Source organism: Felis catus, chromosome D2 (assembly GCF_018350175.1).
Source record: "Felis catus isolate Fca126 chromosome D2, F.catus_Fca126_mat1.0, whole genome shotgun sequence".
NCBI classification, from domain to species: Eukaryota; Metazoa; Chordata; class Mammalia; order Carnivora; family Felidae; genus Felis; species Felis catus.
In genome coordinates, this window is record NC_058378.1 from 18,935,498 (window position 1) to 18,948,514 (window position 13,017).

The following is a 13,017-nucleotide window of genomic DNA, read 5'->3' on the forward strand; positions in this document are numbered from 1 at the left end:
GGGGATTTGGGTTACTGTTTATTTTTGTTTTCTTTGTACTTTATTTAAAATAAACCTCAGCATATAAAAACCAAGTCACTTTGTTAATGAAATAGATCACACTTAAAATGTGGAAGAGTATTCAGTATTTAGATGTCTCTTGGCTTCCTAGTTGGGATGTAACACTTCATCAAATGAGAAAGCTTAGAAGTCCTGGAACCTAGCAACGCCTGAACCAGGCATCAGGCAGATCAGAGGTAGATAGTGCAAAGGATTAAAGACTCTCCCACCCTCCCCATGGCTTTAAGGTTCTGGGAATCAGGTGCTGAAGATGGAAACTGCTGAGTGTCTAGTTCCTGAGGATCTTGAATGTAGGGAAGTTATGTAGAAAAGAACAATTTTACAATTTTCATAACCATAAGTAAGAAATAAGATGGAGTGATGGAATGGCCCTGATCTCAGAAGAGGAACCATCTGCCCTTTCTTATAGGTGCTCACAGCTCTGGCTGAAGGGTGTGTGTGTGTGTGTGTGTGTGTGTTCGTTCATGTGTGTGTTCGTGTTCAAAACAGCAAAAAAGAGAGGTAGCTGAGGTACTTTTTTAGGGGCAGATGAGGCCAGTGGCTCTGTACCCAGTGTGCTTCTGGGGGAGATAAGACTGCATTACTTTGTACGTTACTGTAAATGCTTTCTAAGAACATGTGTTTGTGTTTTCACCAGGTTGGCTTATTTGGACGTCTTGGCACTTTTGCAGTTCGAGGGATGCCCATGGCAACTCGCCTGTTGCTCTGTGAGCATGCCGAAAAGTTATCAGCCGCCATCGTTCTCAAGAACTATCACTCGAGGCTCTCTGAGCTCGTGAACACAGCAATAATGATTGCTTTAAATAAGAGGGACTGCGAAATCCCATCCAACCTGACCCCCGCAGACGTCTTTTTTAGAGAAGTAAGAGTTGTTATTTTACCCTTAATGTGGCTTTGTAGAGCTGGGCCCTTGGCCGATCATGCCCCCAACAGAGAAAAAGCTTGAGGCCAAAAAAAATCTCATTGAAATTTTAAATAGGACTCCATATTTATTTGTCACTTTCCCTACAAATTAGAGCTTGCAAACTTGACTAAGAAGTCTTCCCTACTGTCTGCTGGGTGTTTTCCTTTTGTCTCTCCAAATCCACTCTTGACTCTGCCTCAGAGGGCACCTTCGCCAGTGGGTTCCTTCGCCCTGTGGCTTCTTGTTGCCTTTAACAGAGGTGAGGCACTGTTATTCTCTGTTCTGTCATGCCCCCCTCCCCCAGCCTCATTCCCTCCCTGCTTCCACTGCAGTTTGCTGTGCCTTCTGTCAGAGACTGCGGCTTCCCTCTGGCTGCTCTCCGCGTTCCCAGTAACTGCTGCTTCCCAGTGCCCCTTCACACCTGGGCTTAGTGGTGGCTTCCCTGTCGCTAGCCCTGGGTGCCGCCCCTTCCTCTGCAGATCCCCTTACTCTGCCAACCGTCCCTTCACTAAACTCTTCTCAGGCGCCTGCTAGGATCCTACTATCTACCTTGCTGTTGAAATCAATTTATTTTCAAAGGAAAAGAAAAACCTGCTGTAAACTTTGGAGGGAGAAAAGAGGAAGATGCTGGTCAGCTGGCCATTGTGAAAAAGAGTAGTTTTTGGGAGGGCGAGGTTAGATCTGATGCCAGAGCTTGTCCAAAGAGTTGGGGTCTATCCCTAAAACCCTGCTGGAGAGCTGTCCAAGTTAACCGTTGGGAGTGTTGGGTGTCGGGGTCAGTCTAGGTGGAGGTGAAAAGGTCTTGGAATTCTGAGGAGATGGGAATAGTGAAGAATGTGTTCTTAAGATCCAAGTCCGTGAAGTACATGGTGGAGGGTGGCGTGGTGGAGAGGAGGGTACATGGATTGGGGCCAGCGGCCTCAGGTAATTCTGAGATCCTAAACTAGTTTGTAAGAACCATCCGGCTTTTGGAATGGAGGGACTGGAGTATTGTAAGGACAGTTAGTAGGTTTTAATACATTTGAGGAAGGAAATCCGGAAATGGGTCGTAAGCCTCGCAAGGCCTCAGCTTTGAGAGGATGTTGGGGTTTTGAAGGGAAAAAGATAGGACCCTTAAGGCATATAGGTTGCTTTCACAATCAAAGTGTTTGTTGTAACTTTTGTGTCTTTTTTTTTTGTCTTTGTTCATACTTAATTTTATACAGCAAAACAAAGTTTATTTTAAAAAATTCACAAATTATTTGAAAGAATTAAGAGTCGTGTTCTTTTTTCTGCATTCGGATCAAAGTGGAAAGCATACTAGTTAATTCAGTATATATTTTCCAGATAACTGGAAAAAAAAGGAATGATTTGGAAATCAGAAAGGATTATCAGTTGGATACATAATTCAGGAATAGTACGTTAGGAATAGCATAGGACAAAACCAAAAACGTGATAGGTTTTTCAAAAGAACACTCCATATGGGAAATGGTAATGTTTAAGACTATGACGTTTACTGGCCTTAAGCTTCCTTTGGGTGTAGTTCTGAATCCCAGGGTTCCATTAAAGCAGAGGTAACTGTTTAAGGGTCAGACTTTCAGGTTAGCATATGAACAGAATTTGAGACCGCTGAGTATGTAACTCCTATCATAAAGGTGTTGAGCAAATGTTTTGACAATAATTTTCTGCTATCATATCATATATCATATCATATATGCTTTCCCTATCGTTTTCACGTTAACAGTATTAAAAAAAAATCTTAAGTTTGGGGCACCTGGGTGGCTTAGTCAGTTAAGCATCTGACTCTTGATTTCAGCTCAGGTCGTGATCTCATAGTTCGTGAGTTCAAGCTCCTCATCGGGCTCTGCCCTGGCAGTGCAGAGCTTACTTGGGATTCTCTCTCTGTCCTGCTTGCTCTATCTCTCTCTCTCAAAATAAATAAGCAAACAAACATGAATTAAATAAATAAATATTGCACCCTAAAAAAAAATTCTTACACTTAATCTTTTAAATGAAATGAGCCAAAAGTCTCTTGCTAGGGCTGTTAATGTGCCTTTGAGTAACATCTGAGAAGGCAGAACAGAACAGGGTTTAAAAGACAATGATTCTGTTTGGGCCACAGTTTGTGTATAGGTCTTGCTCCTTCAACTAGTTTGTATACTTCAGGGCAGCAAACCTGATTTCTGTTTTTCCTTATCTCTGAGTGCCCAATGCTATGCAAACTCTAGGTGTATTAAGTAGTAAGGTAGGGAAAGTTTAACTGGGCTGAAACTGGAAACAAGGGTTTCAGTGCTTTAAGAACAGTTTTGCACCGTTACCTCCGTGTGTTAGTAAAGACAAAAATTAGAAAAGAACAGTTAAAAATTATATAATTGACCCTTGAACAATGTGAGGGTTAAGGGTGCCCGACCCCCCATGTAGTCAAAATGTTTTAAAACCTGAAGAAGAGAAAATAAATTTACAGTACTGTAAGGTATCGAAAAACATCTACATGGGGCGCCTGGGTGGCGCAGTTGGTTAAGCGTCCGACTTCAGCCAGGTCACGATCTCGCGGTCCGTGAGTTCAAGCCCCGCGTCGGGCTCTGGGCTGATGGCTCAGAGCCTGGAGCCTGTTTCCGATTCTGTGTCTCCCTCTCTCTCTGCCCCTCCCCCGTTCATGCTCTGTCTCTCTCTGTCCGAAAAATAAACGTTGAAAAAACAAAAAAAAAACATCTACATGTAAGCAGACCCACGCATTTCAAACCTGTGTTGCTCGAGGATCCCTTGCACAGTATTTTCTCTCCCTACTTCTTTTTAAATGTATTTTTTGCCATCAACTGTTTTATTCTGAGTAATGAGCTAAGAATATGACTTTATGAGAAAAGCCCGTTGAGTAGATTCTGGGCAGTTGTGATTATTACCCATCGCCATGGTTTTTGTTAAAAGTAGTTGCCTTCTCTGTACTCCCTCAGGTGTCGCAGGTAGACACCATTTGCGAGTGTTTACTGGAGCACGAGGAGCAGGTCTTAAAGGAAACATCTTTGGAATCTGTTGAATGGGCTGAAGTGGTGATCAATGTGAACAGTATTCTCAAGGTACAAAACCACGGTGAAGATTTCAGCAAATCAAAGACCGGAGTGTGGCTGGAAGAGAAAGTGGTTCCATATTCCAGCTCTGTATCGCCAGTAATTTAAAAGTGTTTAGCATTTAATTCAAAAAATTTAGAAAAGTACAGTCGTTTTATTTATCAAACATTTTGAATGTCTTATGCATATTAAAAGTTTCTATAATCCTGGGTTCTGGATTATAATAAAATAATAACCTTTTATCTGGAGAAAGATACATGTATCATGGCAAATGTATTAATGTTATAGTAACTAAGTGTCTTAATTACTCAAGAACTTAATAGTTACATTATTGATTAAAATGTTCCATTTAATCTTAGATAATGTTCTTTATAGCAATGGTTTTCCTACTTTGGTTAGTATAGTTTTCCAAAATTAAAGTTAAGTTATGGAGTAAAACAAATTTCAAATGCAGAAAGAACCAAAAGAGTAATTCTTACAGACTTGAGCTGAGTATTTTTTTAGTATTAATAGACTTTGATGTTTCAAATTATCTTTAAAAATACTGGGACTCATCACTTTCTGCATATGCTGATGCATTTTTTTCTAGGACATGCTACAAGCTGCCTGTCATTATCGACAGAATAGAAACTCCTTATATAGAAAAGAGCCAGTAGAACAAGAACCTGAGTATGTTCCTTGGACAGGTGAGATTGCAAGCTCTGAGCGCAAATATACTGGTTTATTATTAGCAGTCGTTCAAAATGTATTTCTAATGGCCTATCGTTTCTGGAAGCTGTATTATTCCATTAGTGTGGGTTTGTGAGTGAAATGAAAAATAAGTGCCACCTCCAGAATGAGTAATTCTTGTGAAAATTGCCTTATTCTCTTAGAATAATTTGTAGATTTGTCTGTAATTTATGTAACTGATACTTATTAGATTTAAAAAAAAAAAAAATTTAAGTAATCTCTGCCCCTGACGTGGTGCTTGAATTCACGATCCTGAGATCAAGAGTCACATGCTCTACTAAGCCAGCCAGGCGCCCTTTGTCTACTAGATTTTAGTGCATATGGTTATTCAAAGAAGGAGGTCCTGGCCCTAGAGGTATTGACAATAGTTAATGTTGATTTAATACAAGAAAGTAAGTGGAGTTAGCACTGAAGGAATTTAGAAGGGAGAGGATCATGTTCACCTGGCTGTGTTGAAGTCTCCATAGAGAAGATGGGATTTAAGCAGGACATAGAGGGGTCAGCTGAACCCCTATTTGGTTTATTTTTCCAGCAGCGGTGACATGATAGTTCTTAGGCAGTTGGTCTTTCCCCCAGCCATTATAGAACCCTTACTTACCGTATTACTTTATGTGATTTCATAGCAACGAGTGGTCCTGGGGGCATCCGAACAGTAATCGTGCGCCAGCATGGGATTGTCCTGAAAGTGGTATATCCTCAGGCAGACAGCAACCTCCGAAACATTCTGACAGAGCAGCTGGTAGCACTGATTGATTGCTTCCTGGATGGTTACGTTTCCCAGCTTAAGTCTCTGGACAAATCTGGTGATCAAGAAAGATACAGCAGTCTGGAAATGGAATACCTACAGAAAAGATCAGATCTCCTATCTCCACTTCGTAAGTGCATGATATTTAGCAGTGGCTGTGGGTCTTTGGCGTTGCGGAACGGGTGACGGAGTCCAATCGTTAATGTAGCATATTCAGTGTAATATCATTAATCCAACTGTAACCGAGAACGTAAAGCAAAGCATGTATGTACAGCTTTCTGCATTCATTCATTTGTTCGACCTTGTCTTCACACCTTTCCAGGTACGAGTACCATAGATGGTGCTGAAGATGATTTGAAAATGAATAAATTAAAAACAACTGGAGACTGTGCTCAAAGAGTTTATCTCAGACTTTTACATGAATAAGTCGACTGCACAGTAGAGCACGATGAGGGCGGTTAGAGGGTACAGATGGAACAGTGTGGCTGTTTGGCAAAGGACACATTATTTTCATAGCTAGAGTTAGGAGAAGTAGCTCGTTTTGCTAGTATACCAAGGAAGGGACTAGCATCATGGGTAGGCAGTGATGAAGCAGGGGATTAAATTTGCCTCTCTAATGAGTTTATAAGGATTATGAAACTAAATGCCAGTAAGTGGAAAGGTTTCTATTCCGTTATTTTTTAGAATATAATATGAATTAAAGGTAAAGTTTCAAGTAATACTTTCTATCACATAATAAGTTTTCACTAACAGAAATTTTTCCATCTGTTCTCATTTCTACAGTCACACTAGGCCAATACCCGTGGGCTGCTTCATTAGCAGAAAAGTACTGTGACTTTGATATCTTAGTGCAAATGTGTGAGCAGACTGACAACCAGACCAGACTCCAGCGCTACATGACCCAGTTTGCTGATCAGGTAACGAGTGTTGGGGACGTAGGAAATTGATGCTGTTGTAAGGTTTTACCATTTCAAATCTTTTTTTTTTTTTATGTTTATTCAAGAGAGAGAGAGAGAGAGAGAGCACGTGTGGGGAGAGGGGTAGAGAGAGAAGGAGAGAGAGAAGTCCAAGCAGGCTCGGAACTGTCAGTGCAGAGCCTGATGCGGGCAGGGCTTGAATTCATGAACCGTGAGATCATGACATGAGCAGAAATCAAGAGTCAGACGCTTAACTGACTGAGCCACCCAGGCGCCCTCGTTTCAAATCTTACTTGGGTGTTTTGTTGGAAGATGATATATAGTCGTTTTGTAGTTACCTTATATACTAATTTGTGCATTAGGTATTTTTTGTAAATTGGCAGATGATTCCAAATATTGTTGAAAGGTTCTGTGACCTTTGACGAATAAGTTAAAATTGTCATTTCTATTCATATATTTCCAGTCATAATTAAAAGTACTTAGGTATATGAAAATTGAGAGAATTTTTAAAATTTGAAAAGAAGATCTTAGGAGCACAGGATGCTGCAGCAAAAGCTCAGCTTTCCATACACCAAAGATTTGTGCTCTCCTTCTTTGACATCATGCTTCTTATTTTTTTTCTAATTTTTTTTTTAAATGTTTATTTATTTTTGAGGGAGAGAGAGAAAGAGCGTGAGCAGAGAAGGGGCAGAGAGAGAGGAGACACAGAATCTGAAGCAGGCTTCAGGCTCTGAGCTGTCAGCACACAGCCTGATGCGGGGCTTGAACTCCCGAACCATGAGATCATGACCTGAGCCGAAGTCGGATGCTTAACCGACTGAGCCACCCAGGTGGACCACATGCTTTTTATTTTTCAAAAAACTTTTCATTATGACACTCTCTAGGTGAATTTAAGCTAGTTGATTGTCAAGTAAGCACGGACTTTTTTCTTACTATAAAAGTGAACATAGTATAAAATTCAGAAAGCCCCTATAAACCAGAAAGATTTTAAGAATCATTCAAAATTTCACTACCCAGAGAGGAAGAACCCTTTGTAACATTTGGTTTATGTTGTTCTAATCTTTTCACGCCATATTATTGTGGACAAATACGTTTTGCCAGTTGCTAATCACAAAAATTTGTCCTGATATCATTAAATATTTCACAATGTTTTGATGGTGTTGTGGTATTTCATGGCCTGGATGTAACTTGCCTTATTTGATCAGGGCCTGATGTTTGACATGGCTTATTTAGTATTTCACGATAACACTAAAGTCAATATGTCTGCGTCCATCATGATTTCTATTCTTTTGTGGATTCTAGTTCTTTGTTGACATTTTTCATCCATTTTTTCTTTCTTTTATTTTCTTTAATACGTTCAGTAGTTCTTTAAAACATCCTTCTGTACTACCTCTAAAATCTGATCATCCTCAGATTTGTTTCTCTTGCCTACTTCTTGGTCATATTTTTCTGCTTATTATGTCTTACGAATTTCTTGTTGTATTTTGGATATTGTGTGTAAAGGAACCTTAAAGATGAAAATAATGTTTGTTTTTTTTTCTCCTGAGAGGCAGATAAAGTGAGAGGTAGGTCACTCAGTTCATCAAGAACAGAGGTGGGCCAAGATTTGGTTGAGGCTTTTGTTACATTCATTTCATTTCTGGTTTCAAAGTCTTGTGGGACTGGTGTGTTCATGGCAGAATTTCCTTTAGTGGAAATACCTCTTAAATACTGTGTGACTGTAGGACATTTTAATCTTCCCTTCCAGCCTAGCCTTCCATGCTACCCCAGCATCCGGCAAACATCAGGTGGGGAAAACTGGCTAGGCATTTAGACCCTCTCTAGAATCCTGTTTATCATTCCAGTGCACATGGCCTTCTGGCACAGAATTGAACCCCTGGAGGTGTGGAGGTGGGTGGCTCAGTCAGTTAAACGTCCAACTTGGGCTCAGGTCATGATCTCACAAGTTCGTGGGTTTGAGCCCTGCGTCGGGTTCTATGCTGCCAGCTCAGAGCCTGGAGCCTGCTTCGGATTCTGTGTCTCCCTCTCTTTCTGCCCCTCCCCTGCTCATGCTCTGTCTCTTTTTCGCTCTCTCAAAAAAAAATAAACATTAAAAAAAGAATTTGACCCCTGGGAATCTTTCATTCTGCACTGTTGCATAGAACTTTCCTGTGTGTTTTCTAAGATAGGACATGGGGCACGTTGAGCACCTGATGTGATTAGTGTGACTGAGGAACTGAATTTTAACATTTTAACTAGGTTTAAACAGCTGTACATAGCTAATAGCTGTCAAACCATACCACGCACATCTAGAGTTTACATGATCTTAAGCAAGATCCCCTTTCTGAATCTGCATTCCTCTTTTGTTAAACTAAGTTAAGGGGTTTTTTTTGAGGATCCTAGTATATAGAAAATAAATGTTTAAACAGGATCTCTGTTCTGGAATCTAAGACCTTTGAAAAAAATATTAACGTTTTATTATCAGAAATATACTTTTTAAAACTGTATTAATAAATATTATTGGATTCTTTGCTCTTTTATTTGTAGAATTTTTCAGACTTTCTCTTCCGTTGGTATCTGGAGAAAGGAAAGCGAGGCAAATTATTATCTCAACCCATTTCTCAGCATGGAGAGTTGGCAAATTTTTTGCAAGCTCATGAACATCTCAGCTGGTTACATGAAATTAACAGCCAAGAATTAGAAAAGGTAAGAATTGAGTTACATGGAGCAGGTTTAGGCAGTTTTTTACTTAGTTTTTTTTTTTTTTTTTAACTAGTTTTTATTTTATAGAGAAAGAGCACAAGGGGGGAGAGGGGCAGAAGTTCAGAGAGAGAGAGAGAGAGAGAGGGAGAGAATGAATCCCAGACAGGCTCCATGCTCAGCACAGAGCCCAATATGGGGCTCCATCCCATGACCCTGGGATCATGACCTGAGTTGAAGTCAGGAGTCAGATGCTCAAATGACTGAGCCACTCAGGTGCCCCTTTAGTTTTAATTAGTTTAGTTTATAGTGATTAAAATGCTATTTAGAAATTATTTTAAGCATATGTCTCCTTTCTCTGACATAATTTGAATAAAGTATTCTTGTTTATTTATGATGGGATTGCTCGTATTTTTAATGTCTCAAAAAAATGTAGCCCGTTGTGTTTTGACTACTATCAGAGTAAGATAAAGCACAAAAATTGTATTAACATGTAAATAACCGTTGACCTTTATTTGCAATGAGTATTAAAATGTTCAAATTATGAGTAAAAACAATACACGAATTAATTTTAAAATTTGTCCTTGACAGGTCGTTGAAGTGACTCTAATTGTTACAGAGCAAATGTCTTATATGTGTTTCTTTTCCCAATAATTAGTGTCGCTGGTTGGTATTTTATTGTGTAATTACTCTTGGTGTATAGAACCAATTAGTTTTTAGGTTTGCTAGTACTGACTTGATCTTTCATTGATATAAATTAGGGGGCAAAACAAGTTTAGGTCGTGCATTAGCCTGTATTTCAACTTGAATTAGTACGCAGGGTCTTATCACTTTTCATGTTTTGTTGTAGGCTCATGCAACACTTCTGGGTCTGGCAAACATGGAAACACATTACTTTGCAAAGAAAAAAACCCTTCTTGGCTTGAGTAAATTGGCTGCGTTGGCTTCAGACTTTTCAGAGGATGTACTACAAGAAAAAATTGAAGGTAAAAGAAAGAATTTGAGCATCAAGCATGCTATCAGTGAACTTTTATAATGCATTCCTAGTATTGTTCAGTGGTATTCATTAAACATAGGACCCATCTCTTCTTTAAGAGGAATGCTTTCTATTCAGTGGCTTTAGACAATTACGTAAGTACATATTTGGGATTCTATTTTTTAGAGAAAGTTTGTATATTAAATAAGAATTCCTAAAGAATGAAAGTAAATGATTTGACCTGTGCTTTGATTACACCCTTAGTGACTCACATTCTAAGAACAGGAAGAACTGCAAAGAAATCTTTATTCAGTGGGTTTGTTGTAGGTAGTAGTTTGTTAAAGCTACTGGTTTCAGAATTCAAAGCTTTTTGGTGTCATAATTGTGAGACTTTTGTTATGTTGTCAGTTAAGAAAATGTTTGGATATATTCTTATTTTTGAGAACCAAGGGGAAGAGGGAGATGGAAATCTAGGAGGAGGATGAGGAAGGGCCCTGGACTGTACTTGAATTGGAGATTTCAGATGGAATCACGATTGTTCAAAATTAAAGTATTTCTTGGGCTCTGTCCACTGAAAAGGCCTAAAAGCAGTGACACCCCAGTGGCAGGAGCGTACCTAGTCCTGTATCATGGCTTCTAACTACTATTTCTCAGTAAAAGGAGATGAGGGTTATTGAGGAAATGATCCTGGGGAGTCTTGTTGGGCCAGAAAGCAAGCTTAATGTAGAGATGTCAAACAATACGACAGCCACCACTGGCCAAGTTTGGGGATAATCTAAACACCAAAAAGAATGATAGTAAAACATTTTATTTCACAGTTTAAAAGCAAAAAAAAAATCCATAAATCTACAGTGAGACCCAGAAGGGGAGGGGTCAGTGAGAGTTTCCTTTAGAAAAAAAAAGAATACCAACTAATAAGTGTAGAATGGGACTTGGCAGATCACCACCTGCAACCATGGTGACTAATGTGTCATCCAAGGACGCTAAAGCCATTGAGTTTAGGGGTTAGGGGAAAAGGATGGCCTCATGTTTTCAGAGTATCATGACATGGACCTGACAGGTACCATCATCAGCACTGAGACAGGCTCACCGTAAATACTTCCCAGGGTGATGTCATGTAGCAGTGTGGAATACCACCTTGTGCTATTGTCATGTCAGAAATGTTCAACCTGAATCTAACCACAGGGAAGTGATTAGATAGATCCTGTTTTGGGGCATTTTGCAATATAATTGGCTCCGACTCCCTAATTCAGCAGCATGAAAGACAAAAAAATTAAAAAAACAACAAAACAGGAGGCTGTTTTAGATTAAAGTAACCTGAGAGCCATGACAACCAAATGTAGGGAGAGAGGCTGGCTCAGCACCTCGATCATCCCCCAAATAACCAACCATGACGCACGTTTTGGGGACAACTGAGGGGATGTGAACATAATTAACATTAGATGATATTTCTGTATTTATGTTAAATTTTTCAGACCTGATAATGATATTGTGATTGAATGCCCTTAGGAGGTACATCCTAAAGTATTTAGAAATGTCCTGATGTTTGCAGCTTTCATTTGATTTAGGAGGAAAAGCAAATAGGTAGATTGGTAAATAGGTAGATAAAGCCAGAATGATAACAGGTAACCGTAGGTATACAGGGGTGCACTGTATATTTCTTTAATATTTTCTCTAGGGGCGCCTGGGTGGCTCAGTCGGTTGAGCGTCTGACTTTGGCTCAGGTCATGATCTCATGGTTCGTGAGTTCGAGCCCTGCGTCAGGCTCTGTGCTGACAGCTCAGAGCTTGGAGCCTGCTTTGGATTCTGTCTCCCTGTCTCTCTGTCCCTCCCCTGCTCGCACTCTGTCTCTCTTTCTCTCAAAAATAAAAAAATGTTAAGAAAAATTGTTTTAATTTTCTGTGGTGTTAGAACTTATTTTTATTTTTCTAATGTTTATTTATTAAAAAAAATTTTTTTTAATGCTTTATCTTTGAGAGAGACAGAGACAGAGTACAAGCAGGGGAGGGGGAGACACAGAATTTGAAGCAGGCTCCAGGCTCCGAGCTGTCAGCACAGAGCCTGACGCCAGGCTCGAACTCATGAACTGAGAGATCATGACCTGAACTGAAGTTGGATGCTTAACCGACTGAGCCACCTAGGTGCCCCTGTTTGTTTATTTTTGACAGAGAGACAGAGTGCAAGCAGGGGAGGGGCAGAGAGAGAGGGAGACACAGAATCCAAAGCAGAGCCTGACTCAGGGCTCAGACTCACAAACCACAAGATCATGACCTGAGCTGAAGTAGGCTACTTAACCAACTGAGCCACCCAAGCCCCCCTAGAATTCTTTTCTAAATAGGCTGCATGCCCAGCATGGAGCCCATTGTGGACTTGAACTCACGACCCATAGATCAAGAGTCGTACACTTAACCAACTGAGCCCCCAAGTGCCCCAAGTTTGGAATTTCTCAAAGTAAAAATTGGAAGGGGATTTTAGCTCTGTGATCAGGGGTGAAGGGTATACAAACATAGATATTTGTATTTGGTTGCAGGGCTTATCCACAGAGGCCAGCCTTTGAGGTATGGGTTCTATTTATACTACCGTCTTTTTTTCTTCAAGGAATGGGAACAATGGAAAGAATCTTGACAGAAATTGGACAGATCTGGTTTCATATGTTTTCTCTGGCTTACTAGCTTTGTGACCTTGGATACCCTCTGAGCTTCAGTTTCCTCAGCTATAAAATGGGTAGTTGTAAGGAGTGGAGACACTGTGTTCCTTGAAAAAAATGTCTTGTACGTATTAAGTCCCCAATAAAGTGTAGGGTTAGCATTTAACTTTTATTATTAAAACTATTTTTCACTGTTTATAAAGGAGATTTTCAATCTTATTTTTAAGCACTAGTAGTGTTTATTCTTCTAGAGAAGTGTGTATATATTCTGCAAGATTGGCAGATAGTCTGACATGGGAAGCCATATTTTAGCCTT

The 13,017-nt window shown here is 39.9% G+C and overlaps 1 protein-coding gene across 3 annotated transcripts in view; it reads left to right on the top strand.

Annotated features, from left to right (window-relative positions):
- Nucleotides 1-13,017, top strand: part of NUP133 (nucleoporin 133) — a 57,088-nt gene that overhangs the window by 31,500 nt on the left and 12,571 nt on the right. For all 3 annotated transcript variants that reach the window (XM_003993934.6, XM_019813113.3, XM_019813112.3), the window contains exons 15-21: nucleotides 698-922; nucleotides 3,895-4,017; nucleotides 4,598-4,694; nucleotides 5,361-5,612; nucleotides 6,266-6,399; nucleotides 8,926-9,084; nucleotides 9,929-10,064. In XM_003993934.6, the coding sequence (XP_003993983.2) occupies nucleotides 698-922; nucleotides 3,895-4,017; nucleotides 4,598-4,694; nucleotides 5,361-5,612; nucleotides 6,266-6,399; nucleotides 8,926-9,084; nucleotides 9,929-10,064 (1,126 nt within the window). The remainder of the gene's footprint in view (nucleotides 1-697; nucleotides 923-3,894; nucleotides 4,018-4,597; nucleotides 4,695-5,360; nucleotides 5,613-6,265; nucleotides 6,400-8,925; nucleotides 9,085-9,928; nucleotides 10,065-13,017) is intronic.